At 41.7% G+C, this 20792-nt stretch overlaps 1 protein-coding gene across 2 annotated transcripts in view; it reads left to right on the top strand.

Moving 5' to 3' along the window:
- The window catches only part of golim4a (golgi integral membrane protein 4a), a 108765-nt gene that overhangs the window by 62111 nt on the left and 25862 nt on the right, over positions 1-20792 (top strand). For both annotated transcript variants that reach the window (XM_063045825.1, XM_063045826.1), the window contains exons 10-12: positions 4588-4784; positions 9367-9443; positions 14942-15039. In XM_063045825.1, the coding sequence (XP_062901895.1) occupies positions 4588-4784; positions 9367-9443; positions 14942-15039 (372 nt within the window). The remainder of the gene's footprint in view (positions 1-4587; positions 4785-9366; positions 9444-14941; positions 15040-20792) is intronic.

The raw sequence follows: 20792 nt of genomic DNA on the forward strand, positions 1-20792 counted from the left end.
AATGGAATTGTGTAGTTTTTTCATATGTTTGAATGTCTTATTCCTGTTTCCTTCCTGATTTTTATGAGTATTGTGATTTTGATCAAACCAAATAACCTCAGCCCTATACTAAGCTATTCAGGATTGGCTAAAACAATTTGGATGAGAGCAGAGTTAAATGTACATTCCCCTACGTGGGCATAATCATCAATTTCACAAATACTTAACTCTTTATCATATATGTAATAAGAAAATAAAAATCTCTGTGGGTTTTGAAAATATAAGATAAAGAGCAAAAATCACTCTAAATAGCAGGCCAGCATTATCTGTGGAAAGTGGAAAAGAGTTAATGTTTCAGGTCGAACAGCCAACGCAAATGCAAGGTCGTGGATGAGCCTATGGAATGTATTTAGGACAGTTTCCTGGAACAATACATTTTGAAATCAACTAAAGAACAAACTGTTTTAAATCTCTTCTTGTTTGATAAGGCAGGTTTAATTACATCTTTAGAGAGTCGCAGATAAAAGTGATAACAAAATGAGTTTTATATTTAAATTAAAAGAGAGTTCACCAAGCAACTAGAATCTTGAACATAATTCAGTTGTTTTTAATATGGCAAGTGCACTGTTTACAAAAAGATGGGAAATTAAATTAAAATTTTGCCAAAAGATAAACAATGGCAAGCATTTCAATAAATAGTTCAGAAATTGTACATAAATAGTGATCAATCAGTGGTTAAATAAGGAAGCCGGGAATACTAATAGATCAAAAGTTGATGCTTACATTTTCCTTATTGTGAGGAATAAGTTTATGAGGAATAAGACAGGAAAACACTTAAGAATGAGCAAAAAGTATGATAGAGGGAGAAGTTAATTCAGAAGAGTATATTAGCATTAATATGGGAAAAGAATCTGAGAATATCTACAACCATGCTAAAAGAGAAAGATGTTCACAAATAAATCTGGATCTCTTAAGACAAAGACCATAAGGCCCTAAGACATAGGAGCAGAATTAAGCCATTCGGTCCATCTGGTCTGTTCTGCTGACTCATGGCTGATTTATTATCTATCTCAATGCTATTCTCTTGCCATATCCCCATAACCTTAGATGCCCTGAATAATCAAGAACTTATAAACCTCTGCTTTAAATATGCCCAATGACTTGGTCTCCACAGCATCTGTGGCAATGAATTCCACAGATTTACCGCCCTCTAGCTAAATAAATCCCTGCTCATCTCTGTTCCAAAAGGATGTCCCTCAATTCTGAGGCTGTGCCCTCAGGTCCTGGACTCCCCCACTATAGGAAACATCCTTTCTATTTTTTCCCCCGTCTTGGTCTTTCAATATTTGATAGGTTTCAATGAGATCTCCCCTTATTCTTCTAAACTCCAATGAGTACAACCCAGAGCCATCAAACGCTCCTCATATGTTAACCTTTCATTCCTGGAATCATTCTTCTGAGCCTGCTATGGACATTCTCCAATGCCAACACATCTTTTCTTAGATAAGGGGCTCAAATCTGCTCATAGTACTCCAATTGCAGTCCGACCGATGTCTTATCAAGCCTCAGCATTACATCCTTGGTTTTATGTTATAGTCTTCTCAGAAGGAATGCTAATATTGCCTTTGGCTTCCTTGCCACTGGGCCAACTGACAAGGTAACCTTTGGGGAATCTTCTAAGTCCCTTTGCAACTCAGAGTTTTGAATTTCCTCCCTGTCTAGAAAATAGCCTATGTCTTTATTCCTTCTACCATAGTGCATGACCATACATTTCCCAACAGTCTATTGCATCTGCCATTTCTTTGCCCATTCTTCTAATCTGTCTAAGTACTTCTGCTGTTTCCCTGCTTCCTCAACACTAAATGCCCCTCCATTTATCTTCATATCATCTGCAAACTTGGCCACAAAGCCATCAATTCTGTCATTCAAAACATTGACATATAACTTGAAAAAAAGTGGTCCCAACACCAACCCATATTGAAAATCACTAGTCACCAGCATCCAGCCAGAAAAGGCCAGTCAACCAATCCATGCTCGTAACTTTCCTGTAGTGCTATGGGCTCTGTCTTGTTAAGCAGCCTCATATGCAACACCTTATCAAAGGCCTACTTATTTCAAGTAAATGATTTTCCTTTGTCCATCCTACCTGTTACTTCATCAAAATATTCCAACGGCTTTTCAAGCAGGATTTGCCTTTAAGGAAACCATGCTAACCTTGGCATATTTTACCATGTTCCTCCAAGTAAAATTAAATCTCACCCTTAATATTGAATTCCAACATCTTCCCAAACACTGAAGTCAGGCTAACTGGCCTATAATTTCCTTTCTTCTGCCTCCCTCCACTTTTAAAGAGTGGTGTGACGTTTGCAATTTTCCTGTCCTCCGGAAATATTCAAGAACTAGTGATTCTTGAAAAATCACTACTAATGCTTCTACAATCTCTTCAGTTGTCCCTTTCAGAACCCTGGGGTGTAGACCATCTGGTGCAGGTGACTTATCTACCTTCAGACCTTTCAGCTTCCTAAGCACCTTCTCCTTAGCAACTCTCATTTCTGCTTACTGATACTGTCAAATTTCTGGCATATTGCTAGTGTCATCCACATTAAAGTCTAACACAAAATACTTAAGATCATAAGATCTAGAGATATAGAGCAGCATTATGTCACTTGGCCTATCGGGTCTGCTCCGCCATTTCATCAAGCTGATCCAGTTTTCCTCTTAGTCCAATCTCCAGCCTTTCCCCTCTATCCCTTCATGCCCTGACCAATCAAAAATCCATTAACCTCTACCTTAAATAAACATAAATACTTGGCTTCCACAGCTGCTTGTGGCAAAGAATTCCATAGAGTCAGCTCCCTCTGGCTAAAGACATTCCTCCTCATCTCACTTCTAAAAGATGCCCCACTATTCGGAGGCTGTGTCCTCTGGCCCTACACTCTCCCACCATTGGAGACACTTTATCAAGGTCTTTCATCATTCAATAGGTTTCAATGAGGCCACCCCTCATTCTTCTTAATTCTAGGGAATACAAACTCAAAGCTGCAAATTAACCTTTAGGGAATCCTGCACAAGGACACCCAAGTCCCTAAGCATCTCAGTTGTTTTGCATTTTCTCTCCATTTAGAACATAGTAAACCCTTTTATTTCTTCCACCGAAGTGCATGACCATACACTTCCTGACACTGTATTCCATTTACCATTTCTTTGCCCATTCTCCTAATCTGTCTAAGTCCTTCTGTCGCCTCTCTACTTTCTCAAAACTACCCACAACTCCTCATATTGTCTGCAAACTTTGCAACAAAGCCGTCAGTTCCATCATCCAAATCATTGACATATGACGTAAAAAGAATCGGTCCAAACAGGTGGTCATCAGCAGCCGGTTAGAAAAGGCTCCCTTTATTCCCACTCTTTGTCTCCTGCCAATCAGCCACTGCTTTATCCATGCTGGAATATTTCCTGCAATACTCTGCGCTTGTAGCTTGTTGAGCAGCCTTAAGTGTGGCACTTTGTCAAAGGCCTTCTGAAAATCCAAGTACACAACATGAACTGATTCTCCTTTGTCTATCCTGCTTGTTACTTCTTCAAAGAATTTCAAAAGATTTGTCAGGCAAGATTTTCCGTTAAGGAAATCATGTTGACTACGGTGTATTAGGTTCATCCACTGTTTCTTTGTCCACCATAATTACTGCTCCAGCATCATTTTCCAGTGGTCCAATGTCCACTCTTACCTCTCTTTCACACATCATATATCTGAAATAAACTTTTGGTAGCTCTTTGCTATTATTGTCTGGCTTACCTTCATATTTCACTTTTTTGCTTCTTAGAGTTTTATTAGTTGCCTTCTGTTGGTTTTTCAATGCTTCCCAAATCTCTAACTTCCTACTAATTTTGCTACATAATGTACCTTCTCTTTTGCTTCAATACTATCTTTGATTTCCCTTGTCAGCCACCGTTGCCTCATCTATCCTTTAGAATACTTCCTCTTTGGATATATCTATCTTGTGCCTTCTGAATACATCTATCTTGTGCCTTCTGAATTGTTGCCAGAATCTTCAGCCATTGCTATTGTACCATGATCCCTGCTAGTGTCCCCCAGATCCTCTCTCATGCCTCTGTAATTCCCTGTAGTCCACTGTAGCATCTATACATCTGACTTTAGCCTTTCCCTCTCCACCTGCAGGGTGAATTCTATTATATTATAATCATTTACTCTTAAGTGTTCCTTTATCTTATGCTCCCTAATCAAATCTAGTTCATTACAAAGAACCCAATCCATAATTGTCCTTTCTCTGGTGAGCTCAGTCAAAGCTCACCAGAGAGCTCAACTAAATAGCCATCCTGTTCTACAGATTCTGTCTCTCGGGATCTACTACCAACCTGACTTTCCAAATTTACCTGCATATTGAAATCCCACATGACCATTGTCCTTTTTACATCTCTTCTATATACTTAGACTGTATCATAGATATAGTTTGTTAAAAGTGCTTTGAGGATAATGTTTACCTTCCTAATACCAATATGTTTTGTATAAAATTCATGCACAATTTAAAGATATTCAGTTAATAGCCTCTAGTCATGTTAAATTGCTTTGGGTTTTGTTTGGAATAGAAGAAATACAGATCCTTGTATGAGGAACAGTTGGAACAGCAACGTCTTGCAGAGCTGCGGGAAGAAGAAGCACGTAGACTGAAGGAGAGGCAGGATGCGTTGCACCAGCAGAGACTGCGGGAGTACATGCATCGGCAGCAACGGCTCCAGCAGGAAGCAGAGCACAAGGAAGAATTGTTGCGGCAAGAACACTTAAGGTGAAATATCAATTGGCACTACCCTCCCTTTAATTTTCCCTTGTGTACATGTGCTTAAAAGTAAAGGGACATATATCCCATTTAGTTTTAATGACCGCAGCTCTTAGCTCTGTAACATAGATCTGACTAAGAGTTCTCACTCATCCTTAGCGATGAGTTGACTGGAAGTACTCGTTCAGTACCAAATGTGTGGCTTCTTTAGAGGAAGCCTCCCCTTTCATGAAGCCAGATTTTCGGCTTCTTGCTGCCAACAACTGAGAGTAGATCCTGTGGGACCAGAGGTGCCATGGTAACAGAAAAAGATGTGTGGAATATGGTCAATCTAACAGAGTACTCCTTTTGATTCTCTTAGCTCCTCAGTGAAATATATTTAACTTTTACTTTAAAAAGACTGGATTGTTTGCTGGCAACTACTGCTTAGGCTATAATAGCCATCCAAAGAATTTGCAGCAAAGCAGATCAGTTCCTACCTATCCATTTCGGGCAAGGGTAGTTCAAAACAGATGCTGGCCAAACTTCAGTTTTACTTGAATACCTTCAGGCCAACCCTAGGAGACTAATGCATTCCTCTTACCTACAAATCAAGTGCCGTGAGGCTTCCAAACCCATTAATTTTAGAGCTCAAATGACACATAATGGAAGTTGGAGAAATAATACAGAAGACTCATTAAATCTTATTGTTGTGCGTGCCATTTACCAGCTTGAAAATGCTACGCACTAATATTCCAGACTGGGGTGATGGACTGTTGGTATGCACAGCCAAGATGGCACATGCTAAAATTTTGTTGGCATGTAGCATTAAACTTCACCCATAATAAAAGGATACATAATGATTATCTCTACTGCCAAATGAAGTAGCACATGATTTTTTCCAACTCGAGCAGTGAGATGTTTTCACAGGAAATATCTCATGTTGGTTTGGTACCTCTTAAACAGTTCTCATGACGTGTCACATTGGATGATACAGTTTGAAATCCTTGCAGACCTGGTGAAAACATCAGTATTTGAATAGTAAATGTTTACAAAACAATGCTATTTAGCAATGATGTTCAATTGTCTTTTTAAGAGATTAGTATTTAATTTTTGAGCAGGTTTTGTAAAATGCATGTTATTTCAATCTCTCTTATCATACTTTTATTATTTGTTAAACAGTAAATACATGTAAATAAGCAACAGGGCTCATCCTTTTTCCTTAAAAGGTCAATTATTATTGACACGAGTTCATTAATCATTGAAAAGTTCTGCTCAAAATTACCATGATACACATTAGGGTTAGTGTTTTTAGAAGATTATTACCAATTTGGGCACACACTCTCAAGAAAATGTTCACCACCCCTCTTCCAGACCTTCACAAAGCTCAGAAATGGGGAAGTGCTCTGGTAGCAACTGGGTCAAGTTGTGAAACAGCAACAAAAGCAATTTGGACTTGCAGGGAGGAAGAAAAATGTTCTATTTATATAGGTTTTCAGCAGGCCTGTTGGAAGTGTTACACAAACATTGGTTTATAATGGAGACATTTTTGCTGCATTTTCAAATGTATTTGTCATTTTCTAATGAGCATGGTTTCACAAACCACACTGAGCTGAATAAACTGCCTGCTTTTGAGAAGGAAGTGTTAGTCAGGACTCTGTGAGAACTCACGACTTCCAAATATTCCTTGTGCTCTTCATCTGGAGCATGAATTACTGCAGAAGAAGACGGGCTTTCATTTTATATCTAAAAAACGTCATTAACTTAACACAATACTCCCCAGGACTGCTCTGCATTGTCAGCTGAGAACATTTATTTAGGCCTTGAACAGGGACTGGGGTTTAAAGAGTCAAACTGGCTGTGTGACTGGTTGACTTTTAGAAAGTAGGATGTTGATTAGGAGAGGGAAAAGGTGAGTGACGGACAAGAACCATGATCAAAGATTTTGTAGAGAGCTTTAAATAAAGAAAAGAGTGAGGGAAAGGAAGTAGCAAATGTGCCCTGAATGACATAATGTGAAAGATGAAATAAAGATTTCTCTCTGACATTGAAGAGTCACAGAGGAAATTACTTAGATTAAAGAATTTTTAATTTATACTAAACTTATGTCTTAAGTAGTGTAAAATTAACATGCTATCTGTGATGTGTAGTGAATATTTCCAATTGATCAGGTACTATTAATGAAAATACAGCATGTTCAAACATTCTATAGTTTGTAGTAATGTAATTCTCAAGGAAAACTCTTCCTGCAGTTGGAATGACAGTCCCAGAAAGACAGCAGCATGGAAGGTATTACTTGGTCTGTGAAATTTATACTGACTCCATCTTAGGGCAATCGTTAGTTCTTATTCCATGCTCTCTTCCCTTAGCTCTACAATTTATTTCCTCACAATTTCTGCTATTCTGAGAGAACAATGCCATCTTCTCCATTTTGTCCTGGTATCTAAAGTCTGTCATCTCTGGACTCACTTCAGTAACTCTTTTTCTACTGTTTTCAAAGACTTCACATATTTACTGAAGTGTGGCACCTAGCACCCAAATATAATACTTCACATTTCTCAACAGTAAATCTCATCTACCACCCATGTACTCATTCCAATAGCCTATCATTATTAGAAAATCTATCACTCGGCTGATGAATCAATGCCTCCCCATATTGAACAATCCTGAGAAGAAGAACTGAAAGTAGCAAAGACACTAAATGTATCCCAAGCGTGGTCTTCACAGTCAGTCAGCAATAGTGACACACTCCTGTCTGAGTCCCGAGAACCACACCTTTCAGGCCAGGACTGAGGAAATTAGTGAGTGATACACACAAAATGCTGGAGGAACTTTGCAGGCCAGGCAGCATCTGTGGAAAAGAGTAAACAGTTGACGTTTCTGGCCAAGGGCCTTCATCGGCATTGGAAAAGAGAGATGAAAATGTGGGAGGAGGGGAGGAAAAAGTTGGGGAAATCAGGAGGGGGAGGGATGAAGTACAGAGCTGGAAAGTCAATTGGTGGAAGAGTTACAGGGCTGGAGAAGCGGGAATCTGACGGGAGAGGACAGAAGGCCATGAAAGAAAGGGAAGTGAGAGGAGCACTGGAGGGAGGTGATGGGCAGGTAAGGAGATAATGTGAGAGAGGGAAATGGAAATGGAGAATGGTGAAGAAGAAGTGGGGGGGGGGGGGACAATTACTGGAAGTTCAAGAAATCAATGTTCAAGCCATCAGGTTGGAGGCTACCCAGACAGAATATAAGGTGATGCTCCTCCAACCTGAGTGTGGCCTCATTGTAGCAATAGAGGAGGCCATAGACTGACATGTTAGAATGGGAATGGGAAGTAGAATTTAAATGGATGTCCACTGGGAGATCCCGGCAAAGTGGGCTCTCACCCATTTCAATTCTGCTTCCCATTCCCATCCCAACTTGTCAGTCTATGACCTCCTCTACTGCTGTGATGAGGCCACACTCAGGCTGGAGGAGCAACACCTTATGTTCTGTCTGGGTAGCCTCCAACCTAATGGCTCGATCATTGATTTCTCGAACTTCCAGTAATTGACTCCCCACCTCTCCTTCACCATTCCCCATTCTCATTTCTCTCTCTCAACTTATCTCCTTGCCTACCCATCACCTCCCTCCGGTGCTCCTCTCACTTCCCTTTCTTCCATGGCTCTGTCCTCTCCTATCAGATACCTGCTTCTCCAGCCCTGTACCTCTTTCACCAATCGACTTCCCAGCTCTTTACTTCATCCCTCCCCCTCTCCCAGTTTCACCTATCACCTACTACCTTGTACTTTTTCCTCTCCATCTCCCACATTCTTGCTCTGACTTCTCATCTCTTTTGTCCAGACTTGATGAAGGGTCACGTCCCAAAACGTGGAGTGTTTACTCTTTTCCATAGATGCTGCCTGGCCTGCTGACTCACAGCATTCTGTGTGTATTACTTTGATTTCCAGCATCTGCAGATTTTCTCTTGTTTGAAGATAGTGAGTGAACATACTTGACAACCCTGTCAATGTACAGAAGCAGATGCATCTGTTCTTGATAACTTTGGTTTAAGTGACCACCACACACACCTTGCGGAGACAGATTTCTGTCTTCACACTGAGGATATCACTCAGCATGTTGTGTGGTACAACCTACCTGATAAATGGGATCCTTTCATTGCAGATAGACTAAATCAAAAGTTGGCATCTGTAAGTCTCTGTGAACTATCATCACCTGCGTAAATGTACACCACCATCGCATTCTGTAGCATTACGTCACCACTATGGCTGTCAGGGCAGAGGATAAATCCTGCTTTAGTGAGGATTGCAGGAAGGATTTCTAGGATCAGTCCCAGGAATCTGGCCGGTACTGTTCCACCTACCCTGGAACCAGTCGCAGAATCCCATCTACCTAGGGTCCTCCATCCTGCGCCATCTTTATCTGTGCTGGGTTCCTTGCAGTATTCACAGGTACCTGGTACAGATAGTAATCCAGAGAATTTCACCTTGGCTTTTCAATCGCTTTACTAAATTGTTAAAATTCATCTTCAGAATCTCCTCTGTTTTTCTGCCTGTGACATCTTAGATCTTATCCCTCAGGATACCTTCTGATTGTTATTAACTGTGAATATTTGATATAACAGGCGGCAGTCGGATTTCCGTGACGATAATGCTGTTACTGAAGCTGAAGATGAGCAGGATATGCAAGAAGAGGAAGAGGGTGAGGTTGAGTCTAATAATGGCCATATATGTTACCAGTTGGATGAAGTGCAGATTTGACTGTGCATGACTGATTAGAACTGAAAAATATTTCATTTGCAGGTGTTAATTTAAGTGGCTAAAGAATGTCTCAAAACTGCATGTCTAGAGCAAAGTAGAAAACAGTGCTTAAAGCTTTAATTCAAGAGTAGATAATCTTTATTTGCCAAATGTGCATCACAACATCGAATCATACAGTGAAATGTGTCATTTGCGTGAATGACTCTTACAGTCTGGGGATGTGCTGGGATAGGCCACAAGGGCCATCGTGCTACTGGCACCAATATAGCATGCTCATATCTTACTAACCAGTATGCTTTAGAATGTGGAAGGAAATGCACACGGTCAGAGGGAGAATGTATAAATTACTGACTGACAGCGCATAAATTTAACTTTGATTACATTACACTAGCCACTAAGCTACCATGCCAGTCTACACAATTGCCATAGTCTCTTGTATTTTACCTGAGTCACTTATAAGTTTTAATATTTTTAAATTTGGAAATCAGTTCCTGTTCTCCTGGTTCCTGTGCATCAGTCAGGATCCTCCTCTGGTGGAGAGTAGAACAATTTAGATCTGTAGTGGTGAAATATTCTTGGAAGTGCAGACCACAGTAGTTTAGATAAATCTCTAAATTGACAAAAATGGGTATATGGGGCTGAGAGGTCAGACCGGGAAAGAGATAAAAGATGAAGTAACAAGCAACTACAAGCTCGATATCCTGAATGCCTGAATGTGGACTGAATGGAGGTGATCTGTAATGCAGTCACTTGATTTATATTTTGCATCAACAATGTAGAACAGGCCACACTGTGAACTCTGTGTGCAGTGGACTAAATATGAAAAAGTACAGGTAAATTGATGGAGTGTTTGGGGTCCTGGACTGCATGAAGGGTAACGGTAAAGAGCCGGGTGTGGCATCTCCTATGTTGTATGGTAAAGCACTATGGGAAGGTGCAGTAGGTGGATATCAGTAGAGGTGGAAGACCCTCCCAGAGGGACAATGTGGTTCTTTGAAGATGTCCTTTGAATGCTGATTTCATTGAAGATGTCGTTGTTAAAATATCTCACTCTGTGACTTTCTCAAGTTTGGAGGGAGGCACCAGTGTGAGCACACACAAGTTAGGGGCTTCCTCCCATCCAGCAGCTTGCCAAACTCTCTGTGCTGTCAGCTTATTCTCCCAGTCAGGGCTGAGCACCAAAGGGCGGTTCTACTGGTGCACTCATGTCTGAGGGCAACCTTGAGCTTATGTAGAAGCTTGCTTGAAGTTCGCTGAAACCCCTTTGGAACCTTCCCTGTTGTTCAGAACAGATGTTAATTGCTTCATAGAAGGCAGCAAACCCTTCACAAGCATAACAGCAAGCAGCAGAAATCACAGGTCAGGCAGCATCAATGGAAATGAATAAGCAGTTGACATTTCAGGTTGAGACCCTTCATTAGGTCTGGAAAGGAAGGGAAGAAGGTGGAAGGAGGGATAGGAGGACAGATGGAGGTGATTGGTGAAGCCATGTGGGTTGGGGGTGGGGGATGAAGTAAACTGCTGGAAGCATTGGAAAAGGCAAAGGGCTGGAGAAGGAGGAATTTGATAGGAGAGGAAGGTGGATGATGGGAGAATGGGGAGGAGGAGGGGCACCAGAGGGAGGTGATAGGCAGCTGAGGATGAGAGGTCAGAGTGGAGAAATAAAAAAGGGAGAGGGAAAAAACAAACAGAAGTTGGAACAGTCAGTGTTCATGCCATCAGGCTGGAGGTTATCTAGACGGAATATGAGCTGTTGCTCCTCTATCCTGAGAGTAGACTCATCCTGACAGAAGAGGAGGTCATTGACGGACATGTCAGAATGGGAATGGGGATAGGAATTGAAATGATTGGTCACCAGGAAATACTGCTTTTTGTGGGTGGAGCTAAAGTGCTCGACAAAGCGGTTCTCCCCAATCGACATCAGATCTCACCAACGTAAGGAGGGCTCACCAAGAGCACTGAATGCAATACATGACCCCAACAGATTGGCATGTGAAGGACAGTGTGGGGCCTTGAATGGAAGTGGTGAATGGGCAGGTGTAGCACTTCTGCCACTTGCAAGGGTAAGTGCCAGGAGGGAGGTGAGTGGAGAGGGACAAATGGACAAGGGAATTATTGAGGGAGTGATCCTTGTGGAAGGAGAGTGGGAAAGGGAGGTAAAAATGGGCTTTGTGGTAGGGTGCTGTTGAAGATGGCAGAATTTGTAGAAAATGATGTTTTGGATGCAAAAGCTTATGGAGTGGTAGACGAGTGCAAGAGGAACTCTGTCCCTCTTGAGATAACGGGAAGATGTGATGAGCGTGGATGTTGGGATATAGAGTAGATGTGGGCGAAGGCAGCATCAATGGTGAAGGAAGAGAAATCTCATTCTTTGAAGAAGGAGGACATCTCTGATGGCCTGGGAAGGAAAGCTGCATCCTGGGAACAAATGCAGCAGAGAGGAAGGAACTGTGAAAAGGGAAGTGGCACTTTTACAGGAGTCAGGGAGGAAAGAGGTATAGTCAAGATAGTCGTGGGAATCAGTGAGTTTATAAAAGATATCAGTAGACAGTTTGTCTCCAGTGATGGAGACAGAGAGATTAAGAAAGGGGAGTGTGGTGTCGGAAATGAACCAAATGAATTTAAGGGCAGGGTGGAAGTTGGTGTCAAAGTTGATGAAATTGACGAGCTCAGCGTGGATGCATGAAGTTGCACCAATGCAGCTGTCAGTTTAGCATAGAAAAAGTTGGGGAGCATTACCGGGGAGGTGATAGTGTAATAGTGGCCAAAGGACCTAGGGTAATGGATGAACTGAAGGAAATTTATATTAGGCAGGAAATGGTGTTGGATAGCCTGTTGGGTCTGAAGGCTGATAAGTCCCCGGGACCTGATGGTCTGCATCCCAGGGTACTTATGGAGGTGGCTTTAGAAATTGTGGACGCATTGGTAATCATTTTCCAATGTTCTATAGATTCAGGATCAGCTCCTGTGGATTGGAGGGTGGCTAATGTTGTCCCTCTCTTCAAGAAGGGAGGAAGAGAGAAAACGGAATTATAGACCGGTTAGCCTGACGTCGGTGGTGGGAAAGATGCTGGAGTCAATTATAAAAGATGAAATTACGACACATCTGGATAGTAGTAACAGGATCGGTCTGAGTCAGCATGGATTTATGAAGGGGAAATCATGCTTGACTAATCTTCTGGAATTTTTTGAGGATTTAACTATGAAAATGGACAAGGGAGAGCCGGTGGATGTAGTGTACCTGGACTTTCAGAAAGCCTTTGATAAAGTCCCAAATAGGAGATTAGTGGGCAAAATTAGGGCACATGGTATTGGGGGCAGAGTACTGACATGGATTGCGAATTGGCTGGCTGACAGAAAACATAGAGTAGCGATTAACGGATCCCTTTCGGAATGGCAGGCGGTGACCAGTGGGGTACCACAGGGTTCAGTGCTGGGACCGCAGCTGTTTACAATAAATATTAATGATTTAGATGAGGGAATTAAAAGTAACATTAACAAATTTGCCGATGACACAAAGCTGGGTGGCAGTGTGAAATGTGAGAAGGATGTTATGAGAATGCAGGGTGACTTGGACAGGCTGGGTGAGTGGGCAGATGCATGGCAGATGCAGTTTAATGTGGATAAATGTGAGGTTATCCACTTTGGTGGTAAGAACGGGAAGGCAGATTATTATCTAAATGGAGTCAAGTTTGGAAAAGGGGAAGCACAACGAGATCTAGGTGTTCTTGTACATCAGTCACTGAAAGTAAGCGTGCAAGTACAGCAGGCAGTGAAGAAAGCTAATGGCATGCTGGCCTTCATAACAAGGGGAATTGAGTATAAGAGCAAAGAGGTCCTTCTGCAGCTGTACAGGGTCCTGGTGAGACCACAGCTGGAGTACTGTGTGCAGTTTTGGTCTCTAAATTTGAGGAAGGACATTCTTGCTATTGTGGGAGTGCAGCGTAGGTTCACAAGGTTAATTCCCGGGATGGCGGACTGTCATATGTCGAAAGATTGGAGCGACTGGGCTTGTATACTCCGGAATTTAGAAGGCTGAGAGGGGATCTTAATGAAATATGTAAGATTATTAAGGGATTGGACATACTGCAGGCAGGAAGCATGTTCCCGCTGATGGGTGAATCCAGAACCAGAGGCCACAGTTTAAGAATTAGGGGTAGGCCATTTAGAACGGAGTTGAGGAAAAACTTTTTCACCCAGAGAGTGGTGGATATATGGAATGCTCTGCCCCAGAAGGTTGTGGAGGCCAAGTCACTGGATGCTTTCAAGAAAGAGATGGATAGAGCTCTTAAAGATAGTGGAATCAAAGGTTATGGGGATAAGGCAGGAACTGGATACTGATAGTGGATGATCAGCCATGATCACAGTGAATGGCGGTGCTGACTCGAAGGGCCGAATGGCCTACTCCTGCACCTATTGTCTATTGTCTATTGACTTAAAACATGGACTGTTTCACATACCCAATGAAAAGGCAGGCATAGCTGAGCCCATGCAGGGTGTCTATTGCAACTTGTTGAGTTTGGAGAAAGTGGGAGGAGCTGAAAGAAAAATTGTTGAGGGTGTGGACCAGTTCTATTAGATGGAGGGGGGTGGTGGTGGAGGGGAACCGGTTGGGTCTGTTGTCGAGAAAGAAGTGGAGAGCTTTAAGGCCTTCTTGATGAGGGATAGAAGTGTGTAGGGACTGGACATCCATGGAGAAATTGAGGTGGTCAGGGCCATGGAATTGAAAGTTGTTGAGGAGATCAAGAGCATGTGAAGTGTCGCAGATATAGATGGGAAAGGATTGAACCAAGCGGTTAAAATGGAGTTGAGGTATGAGGACAGGAGTTCAGTGGGGCAGGAGCAACCAGAAACAATGGGCCTACCTGGAAATCAATCAGCAGCTACACTTGAATTGTTGTTCTCATTAAATAGCACTGGCAATGGTGGAAGAGTGTGGGCAGATTCCTCCTGTATCAGCTGCTGAGAGTTGATCTCCAAAATGGCAACAATAGTTACAAGTTAATCAAATGATGTTTTGGCTGCTCCTCATATCTCCAGCAGGCATATCTACTTATTTGGTTATCATGTGCCTTTGCAACATCTCACTTCATGAAAGTTTTTGTACTCAATGCATGGAATTTTCATGTGGAAGTGTAGTTAATTGCCACACATCCAAATTTTCTGTCCATATAAAGATATTCTCTATGTACGCACGCACATGAATAAAGTAGAAAGTTAAAATTGTCTTTTAATATTGTTGGTATACCTTCAAGTTATGCATTGTTCGAGTGTGTTACTGAAATTTGGCATCATAGCTGGTAAATTCAAACTTGGGCATATTTCCAAACTGAGTTCATAAACAGTGTTGATTGCAAAAATACTAAAAGATAGTTTGGATTGTCACTGTTGTGCATTTAATGAATTAAGTAACAAAGTTTTCCATCATTTGCATGTTAGCTGATGATGAGAACAATCCACGCGAGGAAACTGAAGATCGGGACCCAGAAATTGTAAATGACCAACATCAAGCAGAACACAAAGCTATCAATCAGCAGGTGAAGACATCTACAAAGTGATTTATGATTTGTTTCAAGAAGCTTGATTCCATATATTCAATGCTGATTTATTCACCAGCAGGTTTAATGGTTTGCATTTCTGCTGCATGGGTGACAGAACTATATACTGTACATGGCCAATACAAAAGTCTAATTAATAAGCAATAGCTGAGTGCAGCAAATGCCAAATGGCTCAGATTGTAAAGAGTGACAGATTTGCTGTAATGTTAGTTTACTGCTGTATATGATCATTGTCAGAAGACTATAGACATTTACTGTGATTGTACATAATTTGATTTTTTTAAGTTTCTGCATCAAGTAGAATTTATTCTTTGTGCTGCCTAAAATGGGCCGTTGTAGTCATTCACGCTCTGTGGCATAGGCTAAGTGAGCAAAGTTTTTGCATTTCTTCCTTGCACTCAGCGCTCAAGATCCAAACTAAAAGCTAGGAGGAGTACAAGGTACTCATGACAGCTCATTACTCAATTGTCACATTTTGCCAAGTGGGTGTTTCCGCTCCTGTGCACCCATGTTACTAATAGGACCTTTCTTTTGCATAGCTCCTTTAGTCATCCAATGCATTCACAGAGGAGAAATGAGTGCCATATAGTAAACTGATCAGGAGAAGAAGCAATTCATGGAGTGAAAGTGACAAGATGGAAGAATTTAGTGAGAGTGCTCTAGTAAGTGCGACTAAGGCAGCTGCAGCCTTGGTCATACTACTGGAGTTAGAGACTAGCACTGGCAAAAAAAAACATGTTGGAGAAACTAAAAATGGAGTTAGCAATAATTTGAGTGCCAGTTATGGCTTACTGGTTTATTATCGTCACGTGAATGAGGATACAGTGAAAAGCTTGTCTTGATCAAGTCATTACACAGTATATTGAGCTAGAAATAAGGTAAAACAATAACAATGCAGAATAAAGGGTACAGTGAAAATAAATGATAAAGTGCAAGATCATAACAAGGTAGATTGTGAGGTCAAGAATCCATCTTGTTGTACAAGAAGTCCATTCAAGAGTCTGATAACAGTGGGGATAAATCTGCCCTTGAGTCTGGTGGAATGTGCTTCCAGGCTTTTGTATCTTCTGCCCAATTGAGAAGGGGAGAAGAGAGATGTCTGGGGGGGGGGGGGTTTGAGTTTTGATTATGCTAGCTGCTTTACTAAGACAGAGAAATGTAGACAGTCCATAGACAGGAGGCTGGTTCCTATGATGTGCTCGTGCAGGTAAAGTTGGGGCAGAAGGAATGTAGAACTAAGTGTTTTGAGATTGTTTGGATGTGAGGTTTGGAGCTTAGGTCAGTGTGGAGCTGGATTTTTTGGGATATGGATCATTGACAGAGCTTAAGGTAACATGGAGGACCTCAATGAGTTCGGAGACAAGAGTTGTTGATTATTTATTAAGGAGGTAACAATTGATCCTTCATGATTAATGGGCAGTATCAGTCTTTATCGTTTTAATTTAGGCTCCTCTCCTGTTTCTGATTGTATGTTAAAATACTATGCCATCAATTTTGTGTTATGATTTTTTTTAACATCCTAAGCTGCAACATTGTATTTTCCACTGAGATGAAGCACGAATATTTATGTTACCTTGAGTTCTCCAAGCTGGTGCCTAGCCTACAAAGCTTGCCTTTAGCAGCTATTTCAGCCATTACCACAAGCTTCATGCTTCTGCTGCTTGTTCCGTCATCAATTAAAATAAAGCTAATTGCTCATGGTGGCACACTTAGTTTGTCTTTCATGCTTGTTTACTGTGTCTGCTGTTTATTTTTCTCTTTCGTTCTGATGGGCTTTGTCTTGTGTGCCTGTGGGTAAGACTCAGCTACTGAGCCTGCATATTTAAGTCTGTCTCCACACATGCAAGCAGAGAAATCTGCAGTGACACTTTGGTGAAGTACAGAGGAAGTGCTACTTGGTTAGGAGTGCCACCTTTTGGATGAGGCATTAAACCAATGCACTATCTGCCTTTTAAAATGCTTTTTGGCACAACTTCAAAGAAGAGCAAGTGTATTTTTCCTGGCGTACTCTCCAATATTTACCCCTCAATCATGGTCATATTAACAAAATATTTAGTTATTGTCATACTGCTTTTGTGCAAGCTTCCTATTCACAAACTGACTGCTCCATTGTTAGTCCAGTAACTATTACATTTCATATGTACTTAAAGCTTTGAGACTAACTGAAGCTGGGAGAAGCACTAAAAATGTAAATCTTTCATTCTGACTCTCTGTGTCTTTCAGTCTAAGATTGTCCATCGTTGTCTATCTATTTTTATTTTTAGTTCATTCCCATTATCTGTGTTACTTACTTTGATGTTATATCGATTTTAATAGATGACTGGAAGCTTTGTAATCAGGCAATGTTACTGTGATCTCTTGATGCTTTGTAACCAGGGCCACTTTCCCTGTGCCAGTCACTCCTATCTAAATGAGGCATAACATGAGGTTAATGAGTGTTGGAACCTCAATATTTATGTTGATATTTTACAGATTGAAGATGCGCAGGTGAACTGCTGTTTAATTATCTTTGAAAAAGGACAAAGGTCCACGAGCACTTGCTACATCAATTAATTTCAGGATTGTTCTAATAAGTGAAACAAGTGTTTAATTTTGTTTAACTACTTGTGCTTTTGCATATGTCGGTGAAATGTTTAAGGGGAACATGATGGGGGGAACTTCTTCACTCAGATGGTAGTGAGAGTGTGGAATAAGCTGCCAGCATATGTAATAGATGTGGATTCGATTTCAACATTTAAGAGAAATTTGGACAGGTACTTGGATGTGAGGGGTATGGAAGCCTATGGTCTTGGTGCAGGTTTATGGGACGTGGCAAATTAATAATAGTTCAGCATGGACTAGATGGGCCAAGGGGCCTGTTTCTATTCTGTGACTCTATAATTCATTAACCATTGCTATATTTTCCTCCAAAACATCGGGACAGGGGTGGCAAATGTCATCAGTTGTTTTCAATTTCCAGTAACTCAGAAAGATGAGTAAATGTAGAGAATACTTATGGAGATACATTTAGGAGAAAGTTTGAAAAGTGCATGATTAGGGTAGAGATAGAATGATATGCTGACCAGATAAAGTTGGGTGGGATGAAGTGCACAGTTACATGTAGAGCTTAAAGATCAATATAAATTTTTAAAACGTGCAATTAATGGTTTTCCTTGGGAAAAAAAAAGTATAGCTGGGCAATAGCAGAGTAGAATTGGCAGCAGTCACCAAGATCCCATGGACAAAATTGCATTCATATTTGCACCGGTTGCAGGAAACGGAATGGAATAGTGATGCCCATGCATCGAGCTGCATCCATTTGTTTCAACCTCCCTATGAGTTCTGCTGCAATACCACTCTGTGGTCCTGTCTGAGTAGTTTTGAAGAGAACACCCACCTGGTATGGTTCAGCGGCATGGGTGAAAAGATTATGTGCTGAACTTACAAACCCCATGTTTACCCTCTGTCTAATATGTCATAGACCCACCTCTCTTCAGCCTTGGCAAAAACTGGTAATTCACTAAATTCCTTTTGAGCCTTAAACTTTGGATATCTTTATCTCATAGATTTTGGCAGTTCCCTTTATATTTTACTTATATTTCAATTGCAGTGCAGGTAAACAATACAGTGCAAGATCATACCAAGGTAGATTGTGAGGTCAGGAGTCCATCTTGTCGTATAAGAAGTCGATTCAAGAGTCTGATAACAGTGGGATAGAAGCTGTCCTGGAGCCAGGTGGTATGTACTTTCAGGCTTTTGTATCTTCTACCCGATGGGAGAGGGGAGAAGAGCGAATGTCCAGGTGGGGGTGGGGGTGGGTGGGGGGGAGGATGGTATGGTTGATTACGGCAACTGCTTAGGGGGGGTCTGTTATGTGTGTGTGGAGCAAGAACAACAATGGAGTAGCAGGGTTAAGTGTTTTTACTGAGTCACCTTAGCCATTGTACTTGCTGGACGACTTACAGTGCGGGAGCTACGAAGTGAGCCCGCCAAAATGAAAAGCATCCGCACTTGAAAGCTGGTGTCCAAAAGAGAGTTCCTTCTGCGTGTCCGAGGCCCAGTCATTTCACCGTATGATCATTCAGCAGCTTGTGCACTTGCCACATTCTTGCAATCAACCCGATATGGTTCATCTCTCCCCCTGTAAATGGGAACCACAGAGGAAGGGAATATGTGAGGTAAAATGACGAAATGTATATCCTGCTTGGTACCAGTTAACATGCCAGTGCACCTTCATGAACTACCGCGTGGTGGGGGGGTGGGGGGGGCAACCTTTTTCTCTGTGCCTTCCTGGTTAGCTGATGTTGATGTTAGTAGGCTGTGAATCTCCTCAGCTCTTGATGAAGCGTCCATTTATTCAACTGCTAGGACACAACGTTATCAGCAGAGACAGCTTTCCAGGCTTTGGACAACGTATTGGGGGGACGCAGGACAGCGTCTTTACGACACACATACAGTTCTCACGTCTGGCAGACCCCCTATGAGAACGTAGAGGAGTTAGTTGCAAGATTGACCCTGGTGGTACAGGAATGCAGGTACAAAAGGCGTTCCTCTGAGAAAATTCAAAGAAGCAATGCTTATCCAAGCATTGATTGTTGGAGTCCAAGATAGCTGGAAGGACACAGAAGAATCTGCCATCCGATTTGTACTGGGTCAATGCATGCTCCACAGCTCGCCACCGGGGGAAGTCAAGAGAGATCTTGCACTGATTCTGCCATCCCCATCTCCACTGATTCAGGCAGTACTGGAACTGGAGACCCCTCCTGAAAATCTCAATGTTTACCATCAGATAACAATCCACAGCCTACAGTCTCCACAGAATCACATCAGCCTCCGTAGAGATGCCATCACTGTGGTGAAAATCATGCCCAATGTGCCTGGTCTGCACAGGTAGGCACTTCTCTGTCTCCACCCAGCTAATAGGAGTCACCTGTCACTCATTTCCAACTCATCACCTGCAGCCTATTTAAACCCAGCTCTCATCCACAGTCCTTGTTGCCTTGTCATGTTAAGTGTCTGTTCTATCTTGTTTGGTAGTCCCTTGTGGCATATTATTTTGTAGTTTATTAGTAAAATGTTGTTTACTGCCAAATCGTTCCACTGCTCTGGTTTTGTGTCAAGACTTCTCTACATTTCCTGTCACAATGGTCTAATTGCAAACATATAAAGATTTTCCGCTGGATCTGTCAGTTCAGATTCATTCTGTAGGTGCAGAGCATCAAAGTACTTCTGCCCAAGTTCTCGCAAGTGCTTTCTTTGTTTTATTGCTTCCTCTTGCTTTGCCACTGATGTTAAAATTGGTGCGTGTTCGATGTCGGTCAGGAAGGTTTACTCCCATTGCAGCCATGTTACAGGGTTTGGTTTTGTTATAGCTGTGGCCCAAAATGGATTGGGTGACTGGAGTAGAGTGGCCATTCTTGTTTTGATACTTGGTGCCAACTGCTATATATATGAACTGCGCCAAATTCAGAAACCCAGGACTAAGCTGTGGCAAGAGCTTTCTATCCTGAGTAACCTGTGTGGACCGAAGTTGTGCTTAGTTCATTAAACTTCAGAATCCTGGACAGCTGGAAAGTTTCAACTCCAACATGGCTGTCTGCCGTGGTCATTCCAAGATCTTTTGATGCCTGAGAAATGTCAATGAAAGCAATAGGCATTCAAAGGAAGAGGAAAAAGAAAACAATTACATACAGTGTGTTAAAATTTATTAATTTAAGAAAATCAACTGAAACTACTTCAATATCCAGATTGGT

Source organism: Mobula hypostoma, chromosome 4 (genome assembly GCF_963921235.1).
Source record: "Mobula hypostoma chromosome 4, sMobHyp1.1, whole genome shotgun sequence".
Lineage (NCBI taxonomy): Eukaryota > Metazoa > Chordata > Chondrichthyes > Myliobatiformes > Myliobatidae > Mobula > Mobula hypostoma.